This window comes from Diplotaxodon limnothrissa, linkage group LG22 (genome assembly GCF_057381915.1).
Source record: "Diplotaxodon limnothrissa isolate DT_005_m linkage group LG22, D_limnothrissa_male_GT1.1, whole genome shotgun sequence".
NCBI classification, from domain to species: Eukaryota; Metazoa; Chordata; class Actinopteri; order Cichliformes; family Cichlidae; genus Diplotaxodon; species Diplotaxodon limnothrissa.
In genome coordinates, this window is record NC_140616.1 from 855086 (window position 1) to 882500 (window position 27415).

The following is a 27415-nucleotide window of genomic DNA, read 5'->3' on the forward strand; positions in this document are numbered from 1 at the left end:
TTTCTATTAAAGCGCCACCGAGAACGCTGAATCTGCAGGCGGAGATGTTTTCTGTTCTTAGCTTTATTCACAGATGCAGTGAAGAAGTGTCAGGAGCAGAGAGACGTGCGGTAAAGACGGCGGACTCGAGCCCGGGCCGGCCGCTCTCAGCCGTACAGCCCGAGCTCGAGTCCGGGACCCGCGGCTCGAGCCTTATTATTAATAATTATATTTGTATTATTGTTGCCATATCAGCCTCCAGGAGCCCAAAATAAAAAATGACAGATGATGAATAAAGATGACATCATGCTTGTCTGGTGGTTTTCACTGCAGAGGACGCAGCGAAACAGTTTATTATTGCTGTCAAACACAAACGTCTGTGACTCACGTCCTCCACGCCGTAACCTGTCATGTTGCTATTAAAGGAACCAGTGACTGTAAGTGAACGAGCCGTGGGCGTCGACCAGCAGGAGGAGGCACTCACAGGAGCAGCCTGCTGATGTCACTTCCTGCTCTTTGGAAAATTTGTTTGTGCAACATTTTCTGCTGAAACCTGCGAGTCAGCATCGTGCATCCTGTTCCCAGCAGCGCCATCTGATTCCCTCACACAGGTACACAAACCCACAGGAGAGGAGGAGGAGGAGGAAGGCGTGAACATGGCCGAGCGCCTCCTCGGGTTAACGGCTTCTCTCCTCACTGAAAAACGCAACTGTCCAAGCCCGGCTCGCTGTCACGACACCACGCTACAGCGGGCCGCCATCAAAAAGCTCCAGTCACAGCTGATCACATGGTCACATGGTTTTATTTATGACCCTGTTCCCACGGCTGTGATCACTCCATCATGTTTCTCACTAACATCAGCCTGGTGGAGGGAAGTTCAGGTACATTTTCATCCATAGCTGTCAAGTTAACATGCATCTGCCATTTCATTAGGTACACCTGGTAGCTTACGCAGGCTTTAAAACTCCCCAACATGTTAGCAGCTGCTACGCTGGAAGTCCTCATTCTCACTGATTCAGGTGAGTTTGATGACAGTGCTCACAGGCAGCGTGATGGAGAAGATGAAGAAAAGTGCTGTAAACAGTTTACTGTCTTTGTGGATTTTAGAAATAAACTTGATCTTAAGTCAGTTTAGTGTCAGTGAGTTTCCACAGTCAGTCTGACTTTGGTTTCTCTTTGTTTCAGTCTTTATTATTGTTGTGTGGACGGCTTGTGTCAGACGGAGAGTCAGTGCATGTATTACAAGAAAAAGACCTTTCAGTAAGCACGTCCATCAGACTTCTGCAGCGTCCTCTAAAGCTGGACTCTTTCCTCCTGCCGAGGCCACTCGGGGTTAAATAAAGACCCGTTTGCATCACACAGCTAAAGAGCAGAAGTTTCAGTTCTTTTAATGAACTTCATCATCTGAATTATCTTTTGAGGAAAACCTCATAACCTCCAGAGATAACCCAGTCATGACGTCTACTCTGAAGCACAACCAGCTGAACTGCCTTTCATTCAGAGTTTCCTACACTGTTTGTGCATCACACCTTATTTTTGAATGAAGAATCATTATCATTGATAGGAACAGGTCAGGATCACTTTAAATCCATCCTAACGATTATTTTTAAAGGACACAGAGCTGCGTTTGCTGCTTTTCACTCATGGGTGCAGCGCTATATTAATGGGGAGGAGGATTTGTATGTAGGGAATGAAATAGTGTTGAACCATGTGCGAAATAAATAAATGTCACATTAAGGAACGACTCGCTCCAACTTCCACATTCTTACCTGCTGATGTGAACACGCCTGCCTCAGCTGTGGCTTTCCTTAGTCTGCACTGCCCTCTGCTGGCTGCCCTCTGTTACTGCAGCATCCCTGCAGGTGTCCTCATGAATGATGTCAGAGGTGATTTCTGTCCCGTCACATGTGACGGGGCTCATTTCTGCTCACAGTCACTAACCTGCTGTTGTCGTGGCAACGTGGCTGGATGTAAACGCTCTCTGCTGGGTTCTGGCTTTGATGGAGAACGTGCACAAATAAAATAAAAATGCAGGATTAGAGTTAAAGCTGAAAGAAAGACACCAGGAACTCAACCTCGTCCACCCGGCTCACGCTGCATCCGTGGCTGCTGTTACACTTGATGTGCGCGTCCACAGGACATTCCTAACCGGCGTTAAACGAATTCCCCATCCCTCGAGTTCTGAATGAACAGCTGATCACAAAAACATGGAATATTGGGAATCAAACAACAAAACAAACCCTGTGTGCTGCTCCGTGACCAGCAGCCCAACCCCACCTTCACCTCCTCCACCCGGGGCACCTCAACACACCTTTCAGTTTTTTATTTATTTATTCCAAACATGAGTCTATATATTGAACATCAGAGGGCGGCACCCCTCCTACAGTCACCCCACAAGTCAATATCAATAATAATAATAATGATAACAAGAGAATCAATAATGTCCTGCTGATCTGAGGGGAAAACATCAGGAAACACACACACACACACACACACACACGCACACACACACACACACACGCACGCACGCACACACACACACACACACACACACGCTTTCTCTTCAGCTGCTGCTTCACTTCCTGCATGTCAACAAACTATAATTATATATTTTGTAATTGTAACTTTATATTTTCTTTTTTATAAAAAGGAAAAAAATGATAACAAAAATAAAATAAAATATAAATATAAAAATGATGTTATAAAATACAAATAAAATGATTAAATGATAAAACAAATACAGATGTGTGTAACAACTGCAGCAGCTGTTCGTTCATTTCATAGTAAAAAAGGGAAAAAGTCAACAGGTTGTTTTTTTGTACAGCAGGTCCAAATTATTCAGCGATGGAGCTCAGCGCCGCCGGCAGCTGACAGGTGACCTTTAGAAATGAGACAACTCGGCGATCAGATCGCTGTGACATCAGCTTCAGGATCGGGACGAGGAGGAGGAGAAGCTCCTCTGATTGGACAACAGGACAGGAAATACAATCACAGACTTCGTTTTTCTTCTTCTCCACTTTGTGTGAGTGTGTGTATCTGTAGCGTTTCGTCTATACAAACACCTGGATCAGTATCAAACCTCAGTCTGTCTGAGTCCTCGTTGCTCGGCATGGAGTGAGACGATTGGCTGAGGGTGGGTCGGCCTCAGACAGTCACTTCCTGTTTGTCTGCTTTAATCCAAAAGGTAAAAAGTCCGTGAGTAGTCCTCCATCCCCAGAGCGGGTCAATCCGCTCACCCCCGTAAAGGTTTGGTGCAGTCCACTGACGTGTCTTTGCTTTAATGGATGACCCCCACAAACGGGTCAGAATGGTTTCCTCCTTTGACCCCTGCTGGAGAGCCAGTTTAGACCAGTACAGCTTTGGGGTCAATGTGTTTGTGACCTTTGACCCCACAGACAGCATCCTTAGGCTCAGTCGTGTCCGCTGAGTAAGTCTGTCGGTGGGTGTGTCGGGGTCTTGTTGGGGGGCAGCGGCCGGGGCGGGGGCACAGGTTTGTTTTTGTACCGCTGCGGGCTTGCCACGCCCCCGTCGCTGTCAGCTCTGTCCGTCGGCATCGGGGGAGGGGGCGGCGGAAGGCGGGGCAGCGACATGGAGCCGTGGTGATAATGGAGATGATGGTGAGCGCTGTGACGGGGGTGAAGGCCTGTCATCGCCACTGAGGGCGGGACCCGGGAGCAGGAGGAGGCGGAGGAGGACGAGGAGGGCGGAGGGGGTGGGGTAAGCGCGGCCGGTCGCAGGCTCTGGATCCGCCGGCACTCCTGGCAGATGCGTACGTGACTGCAGGCCTGCAGGAAGCTGCGCGGGGGGGCGGGCGGAGCCACTAGGGCTGACGCAGGAGGGGGGGTGGTGGTAGAGGTTTTGGTGCCCAGCGGGTCCTCCAGGAGCCTCTGTGGCCCCGGGCCCAGATCGGGGCATCCTCCCATCCCGACCCCTGCCAACCCGCCCGTCATTGGGCCGGCGCCACTGTACAGTTTCCCGTTGCTGAGACGCATCTCTCGAATCAGGCGGATGGGGCGGGGACCGGCCAGAGTCAGGCGGGATGGGTGACGTAGGACTCCGCCCCCAGTGCTGGTCAGGGGTCGGCGCCGACGGGATCTAGAATTCTTCTTACAGGATACGGCATTACGGAACTCCGTCAGCATCTCCTGACAGACGGAAACCTGAGAGAGAGAGCAAAGGCACTCAGCTACACCCTTCACACTCTGATGGAGGCCCCCAAACCCCAGCTACACCCTTCACATTCTGATGGAGGTCCCCCAAACTCCAGCTACACCCTTCACACTCTGATGGAGGTCCCCCAAACCCCAGCTAGACCCTTCACATTCTGATGGAGGTCCCCCAAACTCCAGCTACACCCTTCACACTCTGATGGAGGCCCCCCAAACTCCAGCTACACCCTTCACATTCTGATGGAGGTCCCCCAAACTCCAGCTACACCCTTCACACTCTGATGGAGGCCCCCCAAACTCCAGCTACACCCTTCACATTCTGATGGAGGTCCCCCAAACTCCAGCTACACCCTTCACACTCTGATGGAGGCCCCCAAACCCCAGCTACACCCTTCACACTCTGATGGAGGTCCCCCAAACCCCAGCTACACCCTTCACACTCTGATGGAGGCCCCCAAACCCCAGCTACACCCTTCACACTCTGATGGAGGCCCCCAAACCCCAGCTACACCCTTCACACTTTGATGGAGGTCCCCCAAACCCCAGCTACACCCTTCACACTCTGATGGAGGTCCCCCAAACCCCAGCTAGACCCTTCACACTCTGATGGAGGTCCCCCAAACCCCAGCTACACCCTTCACACTCTGATGGAGGTCCCCCAAACCCCAGCTAGACCCTTCACACTCTGATGGAGGTCCCCCAAACCCCAGCTACACCCTTCACACTCTGATGGAGGTCCCCCAAACCCCAGCTACACCCTTCACGCTCTGATGGAGGCTGTCTATCAGCTGCTGGGAATAAAGGAAGCAGTGGCCCTGGAGCTGCACCTTCTCTTTGTTACGTGCAGACTGAACTACTGCAATTCTTTGTACTTTGGTCTGGACTTTGGTCTGGACCAGGCCTCTCTTTATGTCTCCAGCTGGTCCAAAATGCAGCCGCTCGTCTGCTAACTGGCACTAAACGTTAGGAGCATGTAACCCCAGTTTTAGCGTCTCCACACTGGCTCCCTGTTCCTTACAGGATCCAATTTAAAGTCGTACTTTTTGTTTTTAAGGTGCTTATTGGCTGAGCCCCTTTATGCTCCAGAGAAAACCATGAGGTCCAGTTAAAACCAAGTTATCCACGGACTAAGCTTCTCATCGTGACAGAGCCTTCTCTGTGGCAGGTCCAGGACTTTGGAATAGTCTTCCCTTAAATATTAGATGTGCACAAACACTTGATCAATTTAACTCGCTACTGAAGACACATTTTATGGTCTGGCTTTAACCACTTTAACATTTTGGTTTTAACAGCCTTAGTTGTTGTTTTAGTTGTTTTTATTGACTCTTTTTTTTTCTATATTTTACTGCATCATTGTTTTACATTTTATTTGTTTTAGTGGTATTTTACATTGTTAAGCTCTTTGCGCAGCACTGACTGGAAATGTGCAGCATAAATAAACTTGACCTTGTGGAGCACGTTTGTATCAGTGTACAGATGCTCTGCAGTGCTCACGTCTGCCCAGTGTAATCTGTAAGTGTGTGTGTATGTGTGTGTGTGTGCGATGGTGTACCTCGTCCGTCTCGGCGGTGCGGCGTGTCGACCACACAAACTCCATGATGGCCACAAAGACGGCAATGATGAGGCCGCAAATCAGAACCACAAAGATCCCGCCGATGTTCTCCATGCCGAGCCCTGAAACGCAGCGATGGACACATCACAGATCGATTCACCTACACCGGTCTACCAGCCTGAGGACTGTTTCCAAACACAGCGTGCTCTCCATCAGCAACAACGGGCCAGGCTTAAAACAACCGATATTTTATGCCATTTAACCTGTTTGATGGCATAAAATGTGGAGTTGTTGGCGTGAGACGCCTCAGAAGGAGGAGACAAATACACAATAACAGCGAAGGCGGAGGACAAAGTCATTTGTTATTTTGTTATATCAATGAGGAAAAGACAGGCGGCACAGGAAAGGAGACGCCCGATAAAAACTTCCTGTTTACGTGTCATCGCGGTAAGGCTTCACTGACATGAACGAGGAGCACGGTTGTGTCCTAGGCAGGAATCTTTCCATCAAACAGAAACAGGAAATGATGTTTTTACGTTAAATGATCACGCTACGATGACACTGACCTTTGGCCCTGTGGTCCTCCTCTTTGGGGCACTGTCCTCCCTCCCACCAGCGTCTCTTCAGGATCTCCAGCCTGTTGCTCTCCTGCAGCTGCAGTATTCCCAGAGTGATCTCGTCTCTATACGGAGAGCCTGACGAGGAGCAGAAGTCATATTCAGCATCTAAAGACACACATGAAGCTACTCAACCTGGGCTAAATGACACTATATGAGCCTTACGATGTGTCTGCCATCGATCTGAAAGGAGGTGGAAGAAAGGTAGGCTTCAGATGTCCTATGACATCCTTTGTAGGAGCCGCTCTCTAGACCAGAACTCTGTTGAGGCAGCTCGAGCAGCTTTCCTGTCAGATATTACTGAGACTAACAGCCACAACCCCCGAATGTTATTCAAAATGTTTAACTCCGTGATAAATCCCTGTCCTGGATCGTCGAGCTCGGCCTCTCAGGCTCTCTGTGAGCAATTTCTTAATCATTTTAGTGGAAAAGTTTTATTACTGAAGGCTTCACACTCTCTTGTGTTGAATCCTGTTCTGGTTTTAGGGTGCATGTCCACCTTTTCTCACTTTGGGAACCCTTGGGCTCCATATTTGAAAAATACAATATTTCTTATCCACTCTTTTGTGACGTCCAGGTTAGACTATTGCAATTCTCTCTACTGTGGTCTCCAATCCATCTCTATTTGAAAGCTGCAGCTCGTTCAAAATGCTGCGGCTCGGCTTCTGACTGGAGCTAGAAAATTTGCTCCTATCACTCCGGCTCTTGTTGATCTACACTGATTACCAATCAAATATCGCATTGAGTTTAACATTTTGCTACTCACTTTTAAAATCCTGAATAATATTGCGCCCAGTTACCTCACTGACCTCCTCAAGCTGCACACTCCTTGTCGTACATTAAGATCACCAACCTAAGTTTAGACTGAAGACCAGAGGCGACCCTTTGCTTCAGCTGCACCCAACCTTTGCAGCCTCCCTGCTTCTATTCGAGCCTCGGACTCTATCCAGTCCTTTAAATCAAGATTGAAAGCATACTTATTTAACCTGGCTGTCCTGACCAGTTAACACCCTTTTTACACTTTTTATTAAATGTATTATTTTATCATTAATTTCACTGCAGTTTTTATCTTCGTAGATATTTCGCACTCACGATTGACCTTCCCTCTGTGTTGAGGTTTGATGCCTATTTTATTTAACTCTTCTGTTCTATTAATGCCTCCATCCTGTCTGTTAGTGCCCGATCTGTACTCTGTTATTGACTTATGTTGTTTCTCCGTATTACTGCGAAGCCTTCGGGATTTTAAATGTGCTATATAAATAAAACTGTATTGTATTGTACTTCCGAACAGGAAGTAGTTTCCTTCAGATGCACTCCTGGACACAGCCTGTATGCCATCACAGACGTACAGTTCACTGCAGTTTTATTTATATAGCATCAAATCCTACCAACGGTCACCTCGGTGCTTTGAGGCACCACCAGAAACAATCGGACGACCGCCAACAGGCGTGTTTGTGAGCAGACTCAGACTGAGCTCATCCAATCTGATGCTGGATAAACGTGAGCTAAACCTTGGATCAAACCACCAACCTGAGACTGATCTAAGCCTCTGTCTGCCTGACACACACACCAGCTGTGGCCCTGAGTCCACTTTCAGCTTCCAGGCGTGTGATGTCTAACACTGTCCTGCACTGGTGAACTTTCAGAGCCTGCACAGATGATCAGAAGAGCCTGTGGATGGATGAAACTTTTTATGGGTTTATCTTGTTTATCGAATCATGTTTGCATGACCACACAAGACGGGGTCATCGTTCTGCACAACTTTCAGCGTCTGTGGATTTCTGTTTCACGTCTGTGGGAACCAACCAGGCTGCACATAGCTGCACTCGGTGTCGCGGCGTCCTGATGCACTAAACTGGCTTTGAAGACGAGCTGCCGGCTGGTGTTCCTCTTTCAAAGGCAGCGAGACAAATCCAATCTTAGGTGGGCTGTGAATGAAAACAGAGGGCTGGTGCTAATGGCGGAGCTCACCTGCTCACCTGTTATCAGGTAAACGTGCTGATGTGGAGGCGGCGGCGCGCTCTGCGGGGTTTTTAACATGTTCTCATAAACAGCGACACAACGACACCGCGAGCAGTTGCACCTTTTATACAAATCGCCGCTGCTGTCCGCAGTCTCGTTTCCACCGGAGCTCCAGATGTGTTGGAGGCAGCGGGCGGCGACACCGGAGCTCTGGACGGGACCCTGCAGCACGATGTAATCCCCTAATCTCTCCAGACTGCAGGTTGTTTACTGAACAGACTCACGTTCAATCCTCAGTAAAGATTTATTGACAGCTTGCAGGCTGACACTTATCAGCAGACACACACTAACTGAACCCTCCACACCGTCACTTCTGCTGTTTCTGCAGCCGTGGGTCAGCAGAGGTGGCTTTGATTGGCTTTAGGGACAATAGGCAAAGCATATGCTGTAAACACAAGATGGACACAGCCTCTTTGACAGCTCTCACTACTTTGTTTTTCAGCTCGGTGCTCTACGCATTTGCTCTGATCCTCCTGCAGTTTTTTGCAGGTTGGTGAAACTCTAAGCCGTCTCTGAGATACTCGTTTTATACTGGATCATGTGATGGACCTGCTGTAAAATAACCTGATCAGCTGCTAATGTATTTGCTCTGTTACTTGTCGTGGTGACGGGGGAACCCGACCGAGCCCTGCAGTCACCCCGCCACAGCATTTTGCTCCTCTAGGGTCTCCCGGGCAAACAGCAGGGGCAGATTCAATCGAAATCCACAGACTGTGGGTGTGGAGCTCACCAATCCGGTCACATTTAACTGTGTCATGGTTCATCTGACACTTTAAACCTGCCCTGAGGCAAGAGATTGTTTGTTTTCATCATCAAACAAAAGGCAATAATTTAATAACAACAATAAACAGCTGCATTGACACATGTTAATCTGTTTTTAAACTACAGCAGCCCAGTTCTACAGCAGTGTAATTTTTGACCACTGGATGGCAGTAGAGGCTTCTGTATGTTAGTCAATCCACAGTAGAGTGTCAGCAGTACCCCGCCTAAACAAAATCCACTCAGAGACAGAACTGGGCTGTGTCCCAATTAAGAGACCGCACGCTTGAAGTACGCATTTTGAGTGCGATTACGTCACCGCCACACGACGACGGCTGTCCCAATTCAAAGTGTACTCCAAATGCGCCGACGATTTCCCCAAATATCAAGCGTGGTCCGGTGCACACTTGGTCCCATATATCCCACAATTCATAGCGCGGCGGTGGGTGTGGATAATTTTGCTCCAAAAGACGGCAGAAGGGAGCGGCCGAAGAGTGAACTGTCAAAAGTAAGTACTGAATACGATGTCACTTGAAGAACATTAAACAATTGCTGTTGGCCACATGTCAGCAAAGTTATGTGACGTTAGTGATGTTTGTACTTTCAGCGTTAACTTGGTTTTAAAGCCTTTAAATATACGCCGTTCAATAGTCGACCTTAATCTGACAGAGAATCTGATGATTTTATGGATAATTAAAGTCAGTCATATATCCACAAACACAACAAGCTGAAAGTCAGTGATGCTGCTCGGTTTCCTGAACATCACGGCACAAGCAGGATCCACTGCACTGTTAATGTGAGCTGTGTTATATTGCTGCCTCTGTTCGGTGGTGTCGAGCCAAACGGACTTTAACGTGTGTTTGAACGAGCTGACGGTTCACTCGTTAAGCTGAAAGAAAGATGCTTTAATCACAGCAGTCACACATGTGTCCACTGCACCATCTGGAACTCTTCTTGTTTCGTAATAACACAAACACTAAATCCTGCTTCTCTGTGCTGTTGTGTAGCAGTGTGTACACCTGAGACTGTCACCTGTCTGTCTGTCCTGCACTCTCTCTCTGTTTCTTTCTCTCTGATTGTGTAATAAAAGTATGAACATGTGTTTATAAGTTACATTTGTGTCTGAATCCTGCAGCTTATCACACATTTGATTTCCATGTGTGACGACTGCAAGTGTCCAGAGTGAGGACAGACTGAGGGACCCACTGCTGCACATCATCTGTGAGGCTTTGCAGCCCTGATGATCCACCAGGACAAACTCAGCAGTGTGTGAGGAAGAGGAGGAGGAAGAGCCAGCAGCAGCTGACAGATGGAGAGAATAGACAGACTGTTCCCTGTTTGTGAAGGACTGCTAGGAAAGTTTAACATAACTGTCTGTGCTGAATCAGTCTTATTAGGTAATGTTCAAATAATGTTATCCTCCCAGTGTTTCCAGTGTGGGAGAAAGTACTCAGAGTACTCAGGGCCTTCAAGTTACACACCATGAAAGGCAGCAACAAGTTTAATGTTCAGAAACCTAAAGTCTGTATCAGCAGCAGAATGGAGCTAAAATAAATGTTGGTTTCAGTTCTATGAAGCTTTGAGTATTTTGGATCAGTAGCTGCTGTGTTTGTTGCATCATATTGCTGTAACTGTTTATATGCTTTATATATTCTGAGGTATGTTGATCTATAGTGTTACATCATATTCTATAAGGATGTTATGTGTTTGTAGACTTTCTGCCCAGTTTGACCCATTTAGCAGACGTCAGCCTGTTTAAGGCTCTGATGTCTATTCTGTGTGACTTACAGCAGTTATGACATGGTCTGATTTTCTCACCCAATAAAGGAATATTTCATATATCAGTCGACTCTTCATTCTATCAGACACAGTTATCACAGCTCGTACATTTTCTTTTTATAAATATATGTAAGCATTGAGCCAAATTTAGTAATGCCAACATATTAAACAAACAATATTTGTCTTTTCTATATAATACACCTATATATGCACTGTCAAAGATACTTGTCTGTGAGTGAAGATTTAAGGTGACAGGAAATATAAATAACTGCAACTTGAATCTTTGACCCAGAGTTCAAGCTGTAAAATATATATATATATATATATATATATATATATATATATATATATATATATATATATATTTTACAGGATCAAAGGGTTTGTTTCTCTCGCCCAAACCAATGATCAATGTTTAAAATTCGCTATTAAATATTTAAATCATATCAGATATAATTTATATAATCTGTCCCATCCGCCTCCCCTCACCCTTAATCGATAGATCAAAGGGCAGATGGCCCTTTCCTTACTCCTGATTCTTTTAGTGCGATCAGCTCGTCGCTGTGCTACAAACTCTTTGTCAGCTTTTTGCCGTGTGTCGTTTTGGCCGACAGCTCCTGCCGTACAGCCAAACTCTTGGTGTCGGCCATTAGAAAACTCCACCTTAAACTTTGAGAGAGGGAACGTAAAAATTAAACAAACTCCTGTGTTGTGATTCTCCTGCATGTAAAGTAAACGCCGCCGCCTCGATGCTCATGTGTTAACAGGCCGACGAGTGACGGCGGCTCTCCTGAAAGCTGCTCGTGTCTTTCTGTCACTGTCAACATCTGTTCCTCCTTCTCTCCACTAACTCTGCTAACTGTGCGTTAACCAGGATCACCTGAGCTGTCAGAGACCTCGCTAACAGCAGAACAGAGTGATCCCAAGTTATTTAACACCAGCACTCAGCAGCAGGGGGCAGTCTACCTTGGCTTGTGGTACGCGGTTAGCCCCTCCCCTCTCCTCACCCAGAGGCATGCCGATGCCGTATCCTTTGGTGTCCAGCAGTCCTCCGATCTGCGTGAGGTTGCAGTTGAGGCTGCGGTAGTACTCGTTCATGGTGCTCTCCATCAGAAAGGCGTACTTGGAGTTGAGCACGCGGGCGATGCCCTCTTCTGTGCTCTTCACGAACACGCTGGGCTGCTTGGAGTACATGTAGTTCCACATCCGCTGGTACGTCTGGTACCGCGAGTTCTGCAGGAAGAGAAGGTGAAAGGACAGTTGTAGTGTCTGAACGTGTTCTATGGTCTGTGTTTGTACCTCACGATGTGCGCTTACAGCATAAGCCTACTGTTTTTATTTGATTTGGTTGTTTCTGTGGTAAATGCACTTATATCCTGTGTCTCACTAAGAGCAGTCTGGCTCAAGTCCACTGGTTCCTGCTGAGGACAAATCTTTAAAAACACCTTAAAATATATATTTCACTTCTTTAAAAGGATCGATAGTTGCCTCAAACAGCTGGTGTTTGGTGCTCTGCTGAGAGCTTACCATCAGTTCAGTGAAACATCTGCACTTCTTCTAATGGCCACTCGAGGCAGCCTCCGACAGTGGGTCCATGCCCATAAACACCCACGTCAATGTTTCTGAGTGCACGGGAGAAATAAACCAACACTTACTGAAAGAATACAAGACTGAAAGTTTGCATGGTTAGGGGCGTGGCCTCTGTGACTGACAGGTGGCGTAGCCGTGTGCTGAACTGGACTTTGGGAGCATTTTTAATTATGAATAATCTGGTCGTGTTATTACTGGTTACATCATCCCAGGATCAAACACAGGATCTGTGTCTCTACACTTACGGGTCGTTACTTCCAGTATTTAATCTTTTTGTGATTCTGAAAATTCTCATATGTGAATGGAAACTGCTGCTGGTCGGTCTGCAAATGGATTTACTGACATTCAAATAACAGCTGACATCGAGGCCTTTGCATACAGGGCAGTACTCATCCATTATTTTGCTCATCTTTAATAATTTACTATTATATATAATAGAGAACGCCCAACGTACAAGCTTGGAGGCTCTATAAGTGTGCAGATCTCATGAATTCATATTTTATTGAGAACAAAACACAGAGAATAAAAAAATGAAGCATGTCAATAAAAATCTGAGCTCATTTTGAATGTGATGCCATCAACACGTCTCTAAAAGTTGGACAGGTCCATGTTTCCATGCGCATCATTAACATCAGTGTGTAAACTGGGGCTGTTTCTCCATCGTGGCCACACGTGGCTTCTTCTCTGGGTGATGCAGCTTTAACCTGCAGGCAGACGCTGGTTTCTGGGAGCGTTCCTGAGCCGTGCACTGATCCTTTAATGCAGCGCTGCTGAAGCTCGCAGTTATCGGCCTCGTCCCTGCGTGCTGATGACCTCATGTAGATGATGACATGTTCACAGTGAGGAACATGATTCTGTTTGTACATGCAGTTTCTGACTTTTCCAACCTTTTGTTGCTGCCATCAAATCCAACATGAGCTCATGTTTTGTCACGACGCGTTCTTCACAGTTGCAGAACGAAACGTAAATTTCCATCATGTTTTTAAAGCAGAGGTGGACACAGTCGGCATAGACAGGTTTAGATTGTAGTGAAACCTCTTTTCTGTGAGCACTCAGGACGTCACAGCACCTCAGGCCGCTTTACAGCATCCTCCATTTGTGATTTTCTTCACCTTCAACCAGCTGCTGCTTCTAACCCCTGCAGCCTCCTGTTGGGCGTCTCACTAACGTCTGTGGGAGTTTGGAGCGCGTGCTGTCCTACAGACTTGCCTGAACAATCAGCCTGCATCAGCAGAAAGCTGCGGTTTTAAAAGCTGCCTGACTGAGAAACACTGAAGACTTGTTATCAATGCTGCCGTTGCTGTTTGGACAAACTAATGTCAAATCTGGATTTTCCTGCAGGTGTAAAAAATGATTCTTGCCATTTATCTCCATTAAAATCTGTTCACCGATGCTGCACCCCAGGCTGGACTGCAGCGCACTGTCATGCAGTGAGATTAACAGGAAGTAGAATCCCTGAGACCGCCTCTGTGTGCCTGAGATGACCGTATGGGATGGCTGGATTAAAAAATAATCTCACCATGAAGAAGGTCATGGTGGAGCCTCCGTGGATGGTGCCGTACTGGATGTTGGTCTGGTCGGCCAGATCGTCCGGAGACTCGATGGGCGCCTCCATCCTCTGGACCGTGAGAAATGCTGCCAGGTTGGCCGTGTAGGACGAGATGATGATGAGGGTGAAAGCCCACCTGAGGGAGGAGAGACGAAGACCTTTATGTTTTTACCCTGCAGCACAGCCCCACTCTTCCCCCTCGCCTATCTTCATTAAGAGCTGAGAGAGGAAAACGCAGCAGAGAGACAGATGGAGGGCACTGCAGGAAACGTCAGGAGTTTTAGGTAAAAATCATCAACCTAAACATGAACTCGAGCTGCAGCAGAGACGAGCAGGACGCCTCTGCTGCAGAGGAAATGAGGCGGAAGTGATGAGCAAGGGAATTAGGGAGGGGGGAGAGAATTAAAGAGGAGGCAGAGAGGAAGGATGAAGCAGAGCAGAAACTAAATGAAAAGCAGCCCAGCAAATACAGGAAAACAGACTCGGGCTCTGGTGATTGGCTCGAGGCCGTGATTACTTCTAATGTGCTGTGTTTGCACAGAGCGCTGCGGGAAGTGGAAGACACACTCTGTGGTGTCAGCGGAGACGAGACCCACGACTGCGACGGATCTCGTTTCCATTTACAAAAAAAGAAAACACACAAAGAAATGTTTCTTAAAAGATGAGCCGAGTTTCAGGGGAAACGCCAGAGCTACGCCGCCAACTCTGTGTTGGTCACCACACATCAGCAAGGCAGCTCCCCGAGCACGCTGGGTAAAAGGACCATGGCTTTATAAAGGTTTGAGGTTATATGAACTGAGTCAGAAAAGAGTTCAGCCCAGCGAGGAGCTGCATGTGCGCTTCAGCGTTTGCAGCAGAACGCCGTGATGGGTGCACAGCTGGAGCTGCAGGAAATGACCCCGCGTCCTGAGGAATCTGAGATTATTAGACGCTGCGAGAGGGAAACTACAAACGTGATCACGTTTAAGCTAACCTCCCTTTGCTTCCACTCTGCCTGAATATGCAGCGTGAACAGCGCAGCGAGCCACTCGTGAGTCTTTCTAAGGCTAAGTGCCAGACGAGGCTGAGAGCTGTGAGAGGAAAGATGCTGATGGCCTCTCCAGTCCCTCCAGTATCACTCCACCATCTGTCTGACTGCAGCTACTGGGACTGAGGGAGAGTCAGGGGTGGGGAAGTACTGACATACTTTGATTTGGTCAAAGTACAGATGCAGCAGTGCAGAAATACTCGGTTCTACACAGAAAAAAACTCACAACACAAAATGTTTCTGGCAAAGTAACGACACACATTTTGATTTTGTAGTCAGACGGTTACAGGTTGGCTCACCTGCTTTATTCTGACAAGCTGCACCTCCATCAGCACCACCTGCACCTCACTGTACATATGACTGCTACGCTTACAGCTAAAACATATGATCTCACAAGATGGAACAATCATTTCATTATCCTGATAACGAGACCACGTGAATATAGAAACGTTTCTCTGCACAGAAAATAAAAGAACCAAACCTGCAGCTAAACCACAGCGAAGAATCCTCCACCCAACCTCCACCCTACACCAACACTCACTCTTATCTAATGTGAGCTTAGAGCACTTACTTACAAACGAATCAGGAAGGTTAGTTTCAACTTACAAAATCAATGCATTTGAAAAATTATATTTTCTATATTTTTGGTTTATTTAAAGTTTAAATAAACAGAAAGGCTGAAACGATTAAACAGCAGTGAAAGGAGGGCGAGTCAGAGGGGGCGTGGTGTGAGGGCGAGTCAGAGGGGGCGTGGTGTGAGGGCGAGTCAGAGGGGGCGGGGGGTGAGGGCGAGTCAGAGGGGGCGGGGTGTGAGGGCGAGTCAGAGAGAGAGAGAGGGCATGAGGGCGAGTCAGAGAGAGAGGGGGGGTGAGGGCGAGTCAGAGGGGGCGGGGGGTGAGGGCGAGTCAGAGGGGGCGGGGTGTGAGGGCGAGTCAGAGGGGGCGGGGTGTGAGGGCGAGTCAGAGGGGGCGTGGTGTGAGGGCGAGTCAGAGAGAGAGAGAGGGCATGAGGGCGAGTCAGAGAGAGAGGGGGGGTGAGGGCGAGTCAGAGGGGGCGGGGTGTGAGGGCGAGTCAGAGAGAGAGAGAGGGGGTGAGGGCGAGGCAGAGGGGGCGGGGTGTGAGGGCGAGTCAGAGGGGGCGGGGTGTGAGGGCGAGTCAGAGAGAGAGAGAGGGGGTGAGGGCGAGGCAGAGGGGGCGGGGGGTGAGGGCGAGTCAGAGAGAGAGAGGCGGGGTGAGGGCGAGTCAGAGGGGGCGGGGTGTGGGCGAGTCAGAGGGGGCGGGGTGTGGGTGAGTCAGAGGGGGCGGGGGTGAGGGCGAGTCAGAGGGGGCGGGGGGTGAGGGCGAGTCAGAGAGAGAGAGGCGGGGTGAGGGCGAGTCAGAGGGGGCGGGGTGTGGGCGAGTCAGAGGGGGCGGGGTGTGGGTGAGTCAGAGGGGGCGGGGGTGAGGGCGAGTCAGAGAGAGAGAGGGGGGGTGAGGGCGAGTCAGAGGGGGCGGGGTGAGGGCGAGTCAGAGAGAGAGAGGGGGGGTGAGGGCGAGTCAGAGGGGGCGGGGTGAGGGCGAGTCAGGGGGGGCAGGGGGTGAGGGCGAGTCAGAGGGGGCGAGGTGAGGGCGAGTCAGAGGGGGCGGGGGGTGAGGGCGAGTCAGAGGGGGCGAGGTGAGGGCGAGTCAGAGGGGGCGGGGGGTGAGGGCGAGTCAGAGAGAGAGAGAGGGGGCGAGGGTGAGTCAGAGGGGGCGGGGGGTGAGGGCGAGTCAGAGAGAGAGAGGGGGGGCGAGGGTGAGTCAGAGGGGGCGGGGGGTGAGGGCGAGTCAGAGAGAGAGAGGGGGGTGAGGGCGAGTCGGGGGGGCTCCAGAGTTCTGGTAACGAACTCATCATTTGATCTAAACCTGCAGGACACCGGCCCTCGAGGCCTGGAGTTGCCCACCCCTGAATGCAGCGCTCACCTCACTGTGTCTCTGTGGCATCCATCCACCCCGACCTCCTCCCCACACCCACCCTGGTTTGCAGCAGCACACAGGGGGTGGAGTTTCATATGAACATGTTTGGGGGCACTTCCTGAATCGACCACTGCTGTACCGATAACACAGCGTGACCAGAGCAGGCGAAACGTGCTGCAGCCTGATGGGCTGCGGTGGTGATTTCTCTGAGCGTGACACCGCGTGACGCCGTCTTCCGCTCAGGAACGGTCGTCCTCGCTGTCCTCCATTATTTATAAACGACCTTGTAATGTAAATGACCTCGTGTTTCACATGAAGTTCGTCTGTCTGAAGATGTTCGTGCACATTTGGAAAGCGTGACTGAAACATAAGCTGGTACCAACCAGACTCCGCTGACGCAGCGTGTGGACAGCGCCCGCGGCATGATCTCGGAGCCCTGCTGCATGAAGCCGCCCACTGGGAACCACAGGCTGTTCCCCAGCGTGTACTGGTTCTCCAGGATGTCCCGCCGCTCCCGCAAACACGGATGAGGGTTGTACCATTCGTAGGGACTGAGCCTGGGGAGAGAGGACGAAACATTAAAACCCAGAGTAGCTTTAGCCTCAGACACGCGGCTAACATTTCACGGTCAGCTGCCTGCACTTATGGAGCTCTTAAACCTACGCAGCGGGGCGGCTCTGCTCTGTCAAAGCGATGCGGTGAGAAAACAAAAGAAAAAAGGCGAGAGAGACGAACGTCACGCTCGACACCTGAAAGGAAACGACGTGGTGACTGTGTTTAGACGCTCAGCTGGAGCGCACGACTGTTGCGTGGAGTCATTTTAGCATTAGCCTTCCATTTATCGCGCCTTGAGGCGACTTATGTTGTGATTTGGCGCTATATAAATAAAATTGAATTGAAATTGAATTGAATTAATGTTACATCATATTTTTACTCTATGTCGATCTTCAACAGAAACGGGACACCCTCCGGTTACGCCGGGTTGGTCACTGCCACGCTTCCTGCTGCGTGACGCGGCTTTGACTCGCCTCTCACCTGCACAAGGTGAGGCGAAGACTGTAAATCAGCCCAGGCAGAAATAATGACAGCGGACACTTCATTAGGTACACCTGGCCTGTCCTCATTAGACCCCCTTTTTCCTTGATTTTGGTCCATGTTGACATGACATCATCATGACATCATCACACATTTCTCCAGAGCTGCTCTGCTGGACTGAGATCAGAAACCAGAGATGATCTGAGGTCATCGTCACCGTGTCTACCTGCATGAACGCCCTGAGCGCTGCCACGTGATTGGCTGATTGAACATGTGTGTTACGGAGCAGATGAAGAGGCGTGCCCCTCCTACTCTCTGCTCACATATTACAGTTAAACACAGATTAAAGCTGTTCTCTTCATGCTTTTACTCTGAAGTGCAGCTCGTTATGATGTCATCACTAAGCAGCTGATGACATCATCAAATCACGACTTTATGATAAAATGACTTTTTGTGTGCTGTGGCTGAATGCTTGGTTTGTCTCTGTCAGCTCAAGCAGAGCTGAGCGTCTGAAGCTGTGACTGTAAATAAAGTTTCGATACAAAGTCCTGGATGGCGTGCAGAGCGCGTCAGCGATTTATGGCCCACCTTAGAAAACTGTTCCTGAAACGCAGACACATGCTGCAGGTAAAATTAGGACGCTGACGCACAGACAGGTGTCTTACCTGGCTGCGAGGAAGAGGACGCAGCTGACGGCGAGGTAAGCCAAAAGCATGAAGAGCCAGACAGCCGGAGAGAACGGGTCCAGGAAGGAGAAGTAGCCCGGCTTACGACCCTGAAACACACACACAGATCACATGACCACGGCATTCCTGACCGGGAACGTCGGGTCTCCGCCTGCTCTCGTGCTTCATCTACAGTCTGTAAAGGGTAGGATACAGCTTCCTGCCGTGGACGGCGATTTGTGATAATGACCGTCTGCCAATCACAGCACACTCTGAAACACCTTCACACTGACAGCTGTGCATTTTGGAAAATGACGCTCCTGGAACAAAAAGCGCTCGTTCACTTTGAACCTGCAATTCCAACAACACAACAAAAACAACAGAACACAAAATTACACTGACGAGCTTTTCAAGCGCTAACGAGCGTCAGCCAGCGCTCCCTGATGGGACGCCTCCCGTTGACCCGCTTCATCACGTGGCCTGCTGTCTGCGATGCCTCCATCACCCCCCATCTGCTGGAAAAAGGATTTGGCAGTGAGGGGAGCAGGAACTCCCAGATTGGACTCAATTAAAGCAGATGACTGGAGCTGTAATAGAGGCAATCTATTCAGGCTCTGATTTCTGTCCATTCTGGCTCATTTCAGAAACAGCTCATGAGGCTGGCAGAGCTGAAACGATCGTGTGATGTGGCTCAGACCCAATCAAACATCCCGGGCACAAGAGCAGGTGACAGCGGCTGCATCCAGCATTCCCGACTTCACTGGCGACTGAAAGAAAATGTTCCTACGGGAGCTGTGTTTGCAATACAGCGTAGCTCTGGTTGGTTGGACAGTAAGAAGAATCCCGTCTTGCTTATTCAGCACAGGGTCGAGGGGGGTGGAGCCTAACCCAACACACAAGGGGGCGAGGGGCAGAGAACACCTGGACAGGTCTAACACAGGCAGGCAGCTAATTAGGCTAACCCCACTGTGGGAGCAAGCCCGAGTACCCGGGCGGATTCAAACCCACGACTTTCTCGATGTGAGGACACAGTGCCGGCCCCGCGCCATCCATCAATATGTAGCGGTCGCTCGTTTATCGCGGGAGTTATGTTCTAAAAATAACCCGCGACAGGTGAAACCCATGAACTTTATTTTTTACAGTCATTATGGATGTTTTAAGGCTGTAAAACCCGTCACGGCATGCTTTACACACTCAGACACGCATGAACGTTTTCACTTTTCTCTCGTTTAAACTCTCAAAGTTCAAACCTTTGTAGAAAAATAAGTCCAGTATTATAGGATGAAACCAAACATTGTTGCGTTTCTTTGGGAGGAAACTTACACACATACAGTGCAGCACTGCTAGGGTCTAAGATTGATGTAAATTTGACAAGCTGAACGCACTCTGTACTGTACAGGAGACACGGCATGAGATTGATTGACAATGGTCTACAGCCAATCAGGACGCAGAACACAATGTGCTGTAAAAAAAGAAAAAAGAAAAATTGCACAAAAAAAAATCTGCGTTATAATGAGGGAGCACTTTCATCGACAAGAAGACCCATGGTGGAAATAAGGTTGGAACGTGTACACGTGCAAACATGCAGGTGTGCCCTCGTGACGGCGACTTACAGTCTCACGTGTTACCTGGCCGTTACGATGTCTACCATCCACCTACACCAGGGGTCGGCAACCTTTTTGATGATGAGTGCTGTCTAAAATTTCCTCAGAAGTCAATGTGCCGTATGTTTGCATTAGCAATAAATAATATAACAGTTACACACTTATATGTGTTCACAGATGTTGGCAGCTGTCAGCGAATAGTAATCAGCTATTTTGAAACAAAAAAAGACTTTTTATCCATAACAGCAAATGAAGTGTACAACAGAAAATACAAATGCTGGTTATGGTCTCCTCACAACAATGTAAACAGACGCTACTGTGACAGTGATGTACAGTCTTGTTGGTATATGTATGATTTCTATACATTTTACGTCAGATAAAAACTTTGGTTGTAAGATTTAGAAAATTATTTAATAAAAGCTAAATATTTTAAATGAGAATAAGAAAGAAAAGTATGTCTTTATGCCCCCCTCTCCCTGTTAATGCCCTACATGCCCCCCTGGCAACACTTTGCTAGACCCGCCCCTGCACAGTTACCAGCTGTCAGCTGCTTAGAAAAGGATCCTGGTGTTATTTGTCTCTCAGAAACAGTTCATAACTTCAACTCATTCCTGTCACCTAAAAGGTAAACCTGTTTCTCCATCACCTGTTCAGCTCTGATGATTCAGTAAGGACATCTCCTGGTTTCATCTTCATGTTTCCCTCTCACCACATATCCAAACCGACATCATGACCAGCAGCTTTACAGCTGTGGCTCCAGCAAACATCAGCTGATACTAGAAATTAATATTAAATAAATTCTAACTACAGCTGATCAAGCTTAAACGTGCTGCTGTTGTTTACCATGACATCCGCTGGTTTCCTCTTTCTGTCGCAAAGTGAGCGCGTGCCCAGGGTTGCCGACCCCTGACCTACACAGTAGTGATGGGGTTTCGGCTCTTCAGGTTGTTTTGTTGCTTTAATTTATTTATTATTAACAATAATATAAAATTATGCACAAAAGGAATTACTAATGTAAAAGAAAAAGTGGTTTTATTAATATATGTTTATATAAAAATATACACGGTGGCCCCTAGAGACAAAACACGTTTCTAGCGTTAACTGAACTTCAAAACAGCTACTGAAGATATGCGTAGCCTAATTTAGAGTTTAGAAATGTGTTAGACAGGATGTAGAATTATTGTAGAGACTCTGACACTGCCCTGGATGTAATAAAGGCCTGAGTGTGTCATAAACTTAGGAGTAGATTTCTAGGGGACCCTCCCTTGCTGGGATGCTTAGAACTCGAATTTCACTGCTGGAAATAGTTTATTTTGATGCACCTGCTGTTTTCTTTGCAAATTTGCATCATAGGATTGTTTTTTCGTTTTTCCTGCAGTATATAAAAATTGCTGTATCTCCAAAATAAAACTATGAAGACACTCAAAATAAATTTCCTGTTGTTGTAAACAATTTTTTGCAACTTTTTTTTGTATTTAAAGTTTTGAGGGATAAACCTCTTAAATTTCTCCAAGTAGAAATACATGTAAAAAACAAAAAACAAAAACGATTTTCAATTTTTTTGTAGTTTATTGCACTTTTTTGCAATTAATGTAGTTACTATGGACTTAATGCATACATATTATTAAAATATGGGCTATAACAGTTGTATAGCAACTTGAAATGCTCCCACAAATGGCACTACAACATGTAAAAAAAATAATATAAGCTCTGGCGGACTTGGTTCTATAGTAGGTCTTAAAGGGTTAAATAAATATCGTCAAATAATCGCGATCTCAATTTCAGTGAAAATAATCGTGATTATCATTTTTGCCATAATCGAGCAGCCCTACGCACATAGTGCTTTAACTGTTACGCACACACGCCCATTCACTCACGTGCACTCACATAGACACACGGGTACGCGCACACACAGGCATTCACGTGCTCGTGCACATAGGCACAGACACAGAGTTTGCAGCACACCGTGGGGGTTGTATGATACAGTCGCTCCTACAAAACTGTGTTTCACAGACAAAGGAGTGAAGATTTTGCAGAGGGGCACCGGCCTGGCAAGTCTTCCCTTCTAGAAGATGCATGCTTAAATGAGATGAATAAAGGTTTTGTGAAATGACTACTGAGTCCGGTGCATCTCTGGAAGCCTGAGGAATAAAAAGAACCGGGGTGAAACTGATTTCCCGACACTACCTAGATCACTTAAATTACACAATTGAAAGCATGTGTGTATTGTTTGTGTATTTATACACAAATGGTAAATGGCCTGTATTTATGCAGCCACGAGGTAACAAAAGCTCAACACTGCCCCCTAGCATCCTGGAGCACTTCTGTTGTGTTTTGGAGTTTGTACGTGCTTTGTCTCTAGGGTACCGTAAATATACTTTTATTTATTCACTCCACATAAAATGTAATAAATAAATCATATAATACAAAAATCAACTATTCACATTTCAACTTTTAACTATTTAAATTTTCAGCTTTTCCCTTTTAAACAAATTTAAAGTGAAACAACACAAAACACTGCAAACACAACACAATTAAATATAAATTAAACTATGAAAACAAACAGAAGATGCATATTCTCTGTCATATGGACCTGCATGAATAAACTTTCTGAATCCTTTATCATCTGCAACCAAGTTGTGGATGATTACTATACCTTTCTAATGTGACGTTGTTGTCCCTGGCTCTCTCTCCCTCCCGCTCTGTTCCTGTGCTACTGAGTGTAACTACCGCCCCTCCCCCTCTGCCCAGCATAAAGCACAAGGCTCACGTCGTTCACGTCAAAGATCCGACTCTAAGAGCCGTTTCGTTCGCGACCGACACATCACTACTACACAGTCACAGCGCTAGCTAGCATTAGCAAATCTGCCCGCTGTTGGCTCTGAAAATCGAGATGCTTCAAAAGTGAGTCAAGCTTATGCAGGAACACACGAAGCCATGGTGCAATTCACCACATGCACAAATAAAAGAAATCTAACCTCTGACCCTGAATAAATGTGTGCGATAGGAACTTTTAGGAACTTTAGCCTGTGCTAAACCTGGCTGAGACCCATGGAGGCAGATGTGTCAGCACGAGGAGGACATGAGACCATCCAGACTGAGGAGATACAAGTTTAACTTGAAGCTTGTTATCGTGTTGTATTTACACTTGTCTTGTTTTACAGGCGTCTGTATTTAGAGCCGTGTGCCGCTAGCAGCTCTAATATTAACGACGCCGCTTCCTCTCCTCGCAATCAGCCGGCGTCTGCTCAGCGATGGCGTCACACGATCGCAGTGAAACGCTGTGCCTCAGATTCAGAGAGCAGGGCAGTGATGATATATCGAGCACTAATGAATTGGGAGCAGCAGCAGACATAAATTTGTAGTGTTCAGCGCTGGGGGGGGAGAGCAGGGGTAAACACGATGGCTCTTCTTCTCTAATGTGTGTGCACAAGTCAACAGCTTGAGCAATTAAACAGATTACCATCTTCAAGTGTGCTCGCGAGCTATTTACACACACGCAGCTATGAGTGTGTGTGTTTACAAAGCACATAAAGCTGTTGACGCCTGCAGACACGATTGGATTGTGTATTCAGTTGCTTCGGGACTTCTGAGATTTAATTCCTGTTGGCTTGTGTGAGTTTGCACACCGACATGTGCGCACACAGACGTACTCACATCGTGCACTGATGTTGTAGACAGTCGGCTAAACATCGCCTGTTACGCTGTTGAAGAAATCGGTGTAAACTCAAACGCCACCACAAGGGAACAGTGAAGGGAACAAATGAGCCCAAACAAAGCAAACAAGGATACAAAATCCAGCATAAAAATGTGAAGCACAACAAACATCAAAGCCCCCAATCAAAGCTAACATCAATGAACTCGAATAGGAAACAAAGAGAGGAAGACGCAGCTGCAAGATTCAAATCTCAGCAGCAGGCCCGGGATCGCCTTCTCTGCTCTGTGACGACTAAAATATGTTCGCCCTGCTCAAGTTCAATCAAACAGCACCAACATAAATAATTTAAATAATTTCCCCCAGGGATCAATAAAGTATTCTGATTCTGATTCTGATTCATGACAAGGCGGCGTTTCAGGGAACGCCCCCTCAGCTCAATAAACCAGCCCGTGTGTGCAGCGGTGCTGATAGCTGATCTATCAGCACCGCTGCACTCGATAACAGACGCCTGGTGTTAGCGGGATACATTCACGGCGTCTCGGTTCACATTCTCCACTCCACACTGGAGCGGGAGGGCGGAGCTCCCCTCCGGATCGAGGCGATGGATCTGCCCGTCAGCCCGGCGCTGTGACAGCGTAAATCACGCCTGCAGGCCGTGAGCACAAATGTGCTCTCGCTCAACTTAATCCTTAAATAAACACTTAAGAAGCGCGAGCTCGGCCTCTCCGTGCACACATTAAACAGCTGACTGATCGTAGAGTCGATACACCGAAGCTCTCACAGCGGACCGGGTCAAACATGGAGGACAGAATGCTAATGAGCCGCAGAGGTACAGTGTCTGAGGGCAGGAGCTCCATCAGGAGAGACGAGGACGATTTCATGATAATGACGAATAAATGTTTGACAGTTCTCACACTGGAGCTGCTCACGCAGGCCTGACTGCTGCCGCTGCGCCTCCGAGCCACGCATGCTTTGCGGATCAGCGTGCTTCATGTGCACTGGTGCATGCCACAAAGCTGATGTCATGCACAGGAAAACAGGCCGCTAAACGCATGGCTGACTGAAACACACCTGAACACGCTCGGACGCTTCGTTGCAGAGCTGAGACAAACATGGTGTCCATAGTTCAACAGCAGCACATCATCACGTGTCCGAAACACTTCTGTGTACTGAGCGTGGACGCCGTGACCAATCAACAATTGGCTGCGTCTCGCTGCTGCATTGGTCATGTGATTTGGACGCGTGGGCTTCAGAGGGTTAACCTGCGCTTTTAGACTTTCTTAGTCCTCCTGCCTTCATATTTCACACAGGACTGAAATACATCGAACTAACAACGACTCTAAAACAGGAAACGTGCCCCTCGCTCCGCCTCCTCCTACACAATCCTCAGAGAACTCAATAATAATTAATAACAACAGTGTAATCGTCCCTGAAAGCGTCCTAACCCCTGAGACTGAGGTTCACCCAAAAATCTACAACCTGAGCAGGTTTCTGTCAGACTCACAGGAAGTGAAGGCGCTGCTTTAGATTCCAGTCAGGGACGCAGAGCCACCGATCCTCCCTCAGAGGCTGGAAAACTCATATTTTTCAAGCAGCAGCAGGCGTCACCTTCTCCCCCAAACTGAATCACAGGAGGAGAAGAAACATGCCCTCCATCTGTGTCCCCGGCTCGGCTTTTATCTGCTCCCCCAGCTCTTCCTCTTCCTGCGCGATCTCTCGGGTCGCAGGAATATTTGCGGTCGCTCGGTCCCAAACTCAGTTTGACTGAGTGGCCCGAGCCATCGCCGCCGCCAGCAGCAGAGCCTCACTGCCATGTCTGAATCCATCCAATCATCAGGCGGACGGAGCCGGGGCGAGACAGGAAGTGTCAACAGGTGCAAACGCTCGGCTGTTCAATTTGTAAAAGTTTGTGCGAGTCCACAGACGGCGCCTGGAAATAAACGGACCTTTAACATCGTCTAAAAAGCGCTTCTTTGGACGAAAGCAAACTGCCCGCGGCGCTTTGACGGCGCCTCCATTAATATTCACCTGATGGATCTGAGCACGCACGCGTCCCTGAAGGGTCAGCTGTCATTTCATCTGAACCTTCAGGGCCTGCACACGTTAAACTGGAGCTATGACCTCATTTACATCCTGGCGTCGCCGATGTGATGATGTTCTAGCACGTGTGCACCAGCTCGCTGCGTTTCCACCTGCTGCAGGTACAGGAGGCGTAACCAATCCAAGCTCTCGGTTCAAGCTCGGCGGTGAGGCAGGTGATCTCACAGCGTGCCAAGCAATGAGCACAGTTTCAACAATGGGCCTCTCTCCATGCTGTGTGAGCCGCAGACGCCGGGAACATGACACTAACACCTGCATCCGGACAGACGCTGCATCGCACATGGGTTTGTTCTGTCTCAGACAGCCATCACAGCCGTGCCCAGAATGAGACACGCTTGTGCTGGTGTTAAACATTTGCACCTGTGCCTCTTCAGTTTCAGTTATTAGGACCTCCAGTAGCTCCGGCCATGTAGCTGCTGGTAAAAAGAAGGCTTCATGCGCTCTGAGCAAACCCGACTGTTCATACTGAACCTGATATTTTAATATCAAAGATCCCACGAGAATCCTCCACAAACACATCGAGTTTCTCTGCGACTGCGACTCACAGCGAGGTCGAGACTCCATCAGGAGAAGCACATGGCGACAGCGGAGAGAAAGAAGTTAAACTTTAACAGGAAGACTGAGTCTTCCTCTGTTCTCCACACAGAGGTGGGGTTTCTCTGCTCTGCGGTACGACGCTGAGCGGCTTCCTCAGTCTGGGTCTGTGCAGCTAACTCAGCTAGCTCTGCTGGAACGTCTTATTAAACCTGTTGTCTGCTTATTTGAAGCCTGCGGTGCTGACAGCTCCACTGTGCTGTGCTGCGATGCATTTTTTATGAGCCTTACAGGTGCTGTGGGTGTTTTATTATTTCATATGCTGCACGGAGGCAGAGAGCACAGGGTCCAGTGCCTGCTACGCAGAGAGAGCTGCAGTTCAAGTGAGGTTAGCGACTGAAGGTGCGACTTAGACCGCTGTTCCAGGGAAGCACGGGGAAAGGTTTCATCTCATTGGTCAGCAGGTTGCTGATTGACCCGTCGGACTAGTGTTTTGACAAAACGTCCTACTGTAGCACATTTATAGGTAGCGCGGATGTCTATCAACCCGGGACGAGCTGCCAGGTCAGCGAGGCTGAGCGCGCTCTGAGGCGCCCGAGCAAGGATTCGTTAAAAAAATGAATCCTTATTGAAACTGTAAACATTTTCTTTTGACCGACTTGATTCTGAAATTAAAATGAAACAAATAAATACAATTGATCAGCAACATTAACGACTCAAAAACCCAAACTCAGCCCTTCTCATATCTATGAAACACTTTAACCTACAAAGTCACAGTGAAGCCAGCGTCGGCACATTTCCTCGTCTTTGCTTTCAGGCAGTGTTGCCAACTCCTCAGTAA

At 48.2% G+C, this 27415-nt stretch overlaps 1 protein-coding gene across 2 annotated transcripts in view; it reads right to left on the minus strand.

Moving 5' to 3' along the window:
- Positions 1 to 3389: 3389 nt before the first annotated feature.
- Positions 3390 to 27415, minus strand: part of LOC146609076 (glutamate receptor ionotropic, kainate 5-like) — a 74607-nt gene continuing 50581 nt past the window's right edge. For both annotated transcript variants that reach the window (XM_085346358.1, XM_085346356.1), the window contains exons 13-19: positions 18679 to 18788; positions 17362 to 17535; positions 13987 to 14152; positions 11885 to 12110; positions 6267 to 6395; positions 5701 to 5822; positions 3390 to 4139 (exon numbers count right to left, since the gene is read on the minus strand). In XM_085346358.1, the coding sequence (XP_085202484.1) occupies positions 3390 to 4139; positions 5701 to 5822; positions 6267 to 6395; positions 11885 to 12110; positions 13987 to 14152; positions 17362 to 17535; positions 18679 to 18788 (1677 nt within the window). The remainder of the gene's footprint in view (positions 4140 to 5700; positions 5823 to 6266; positions 6396 to 11884; positions 12111 to 13986; positions 14153 to 17361; positions 17536 to 18678; positions 18789 to 27415) is intronic.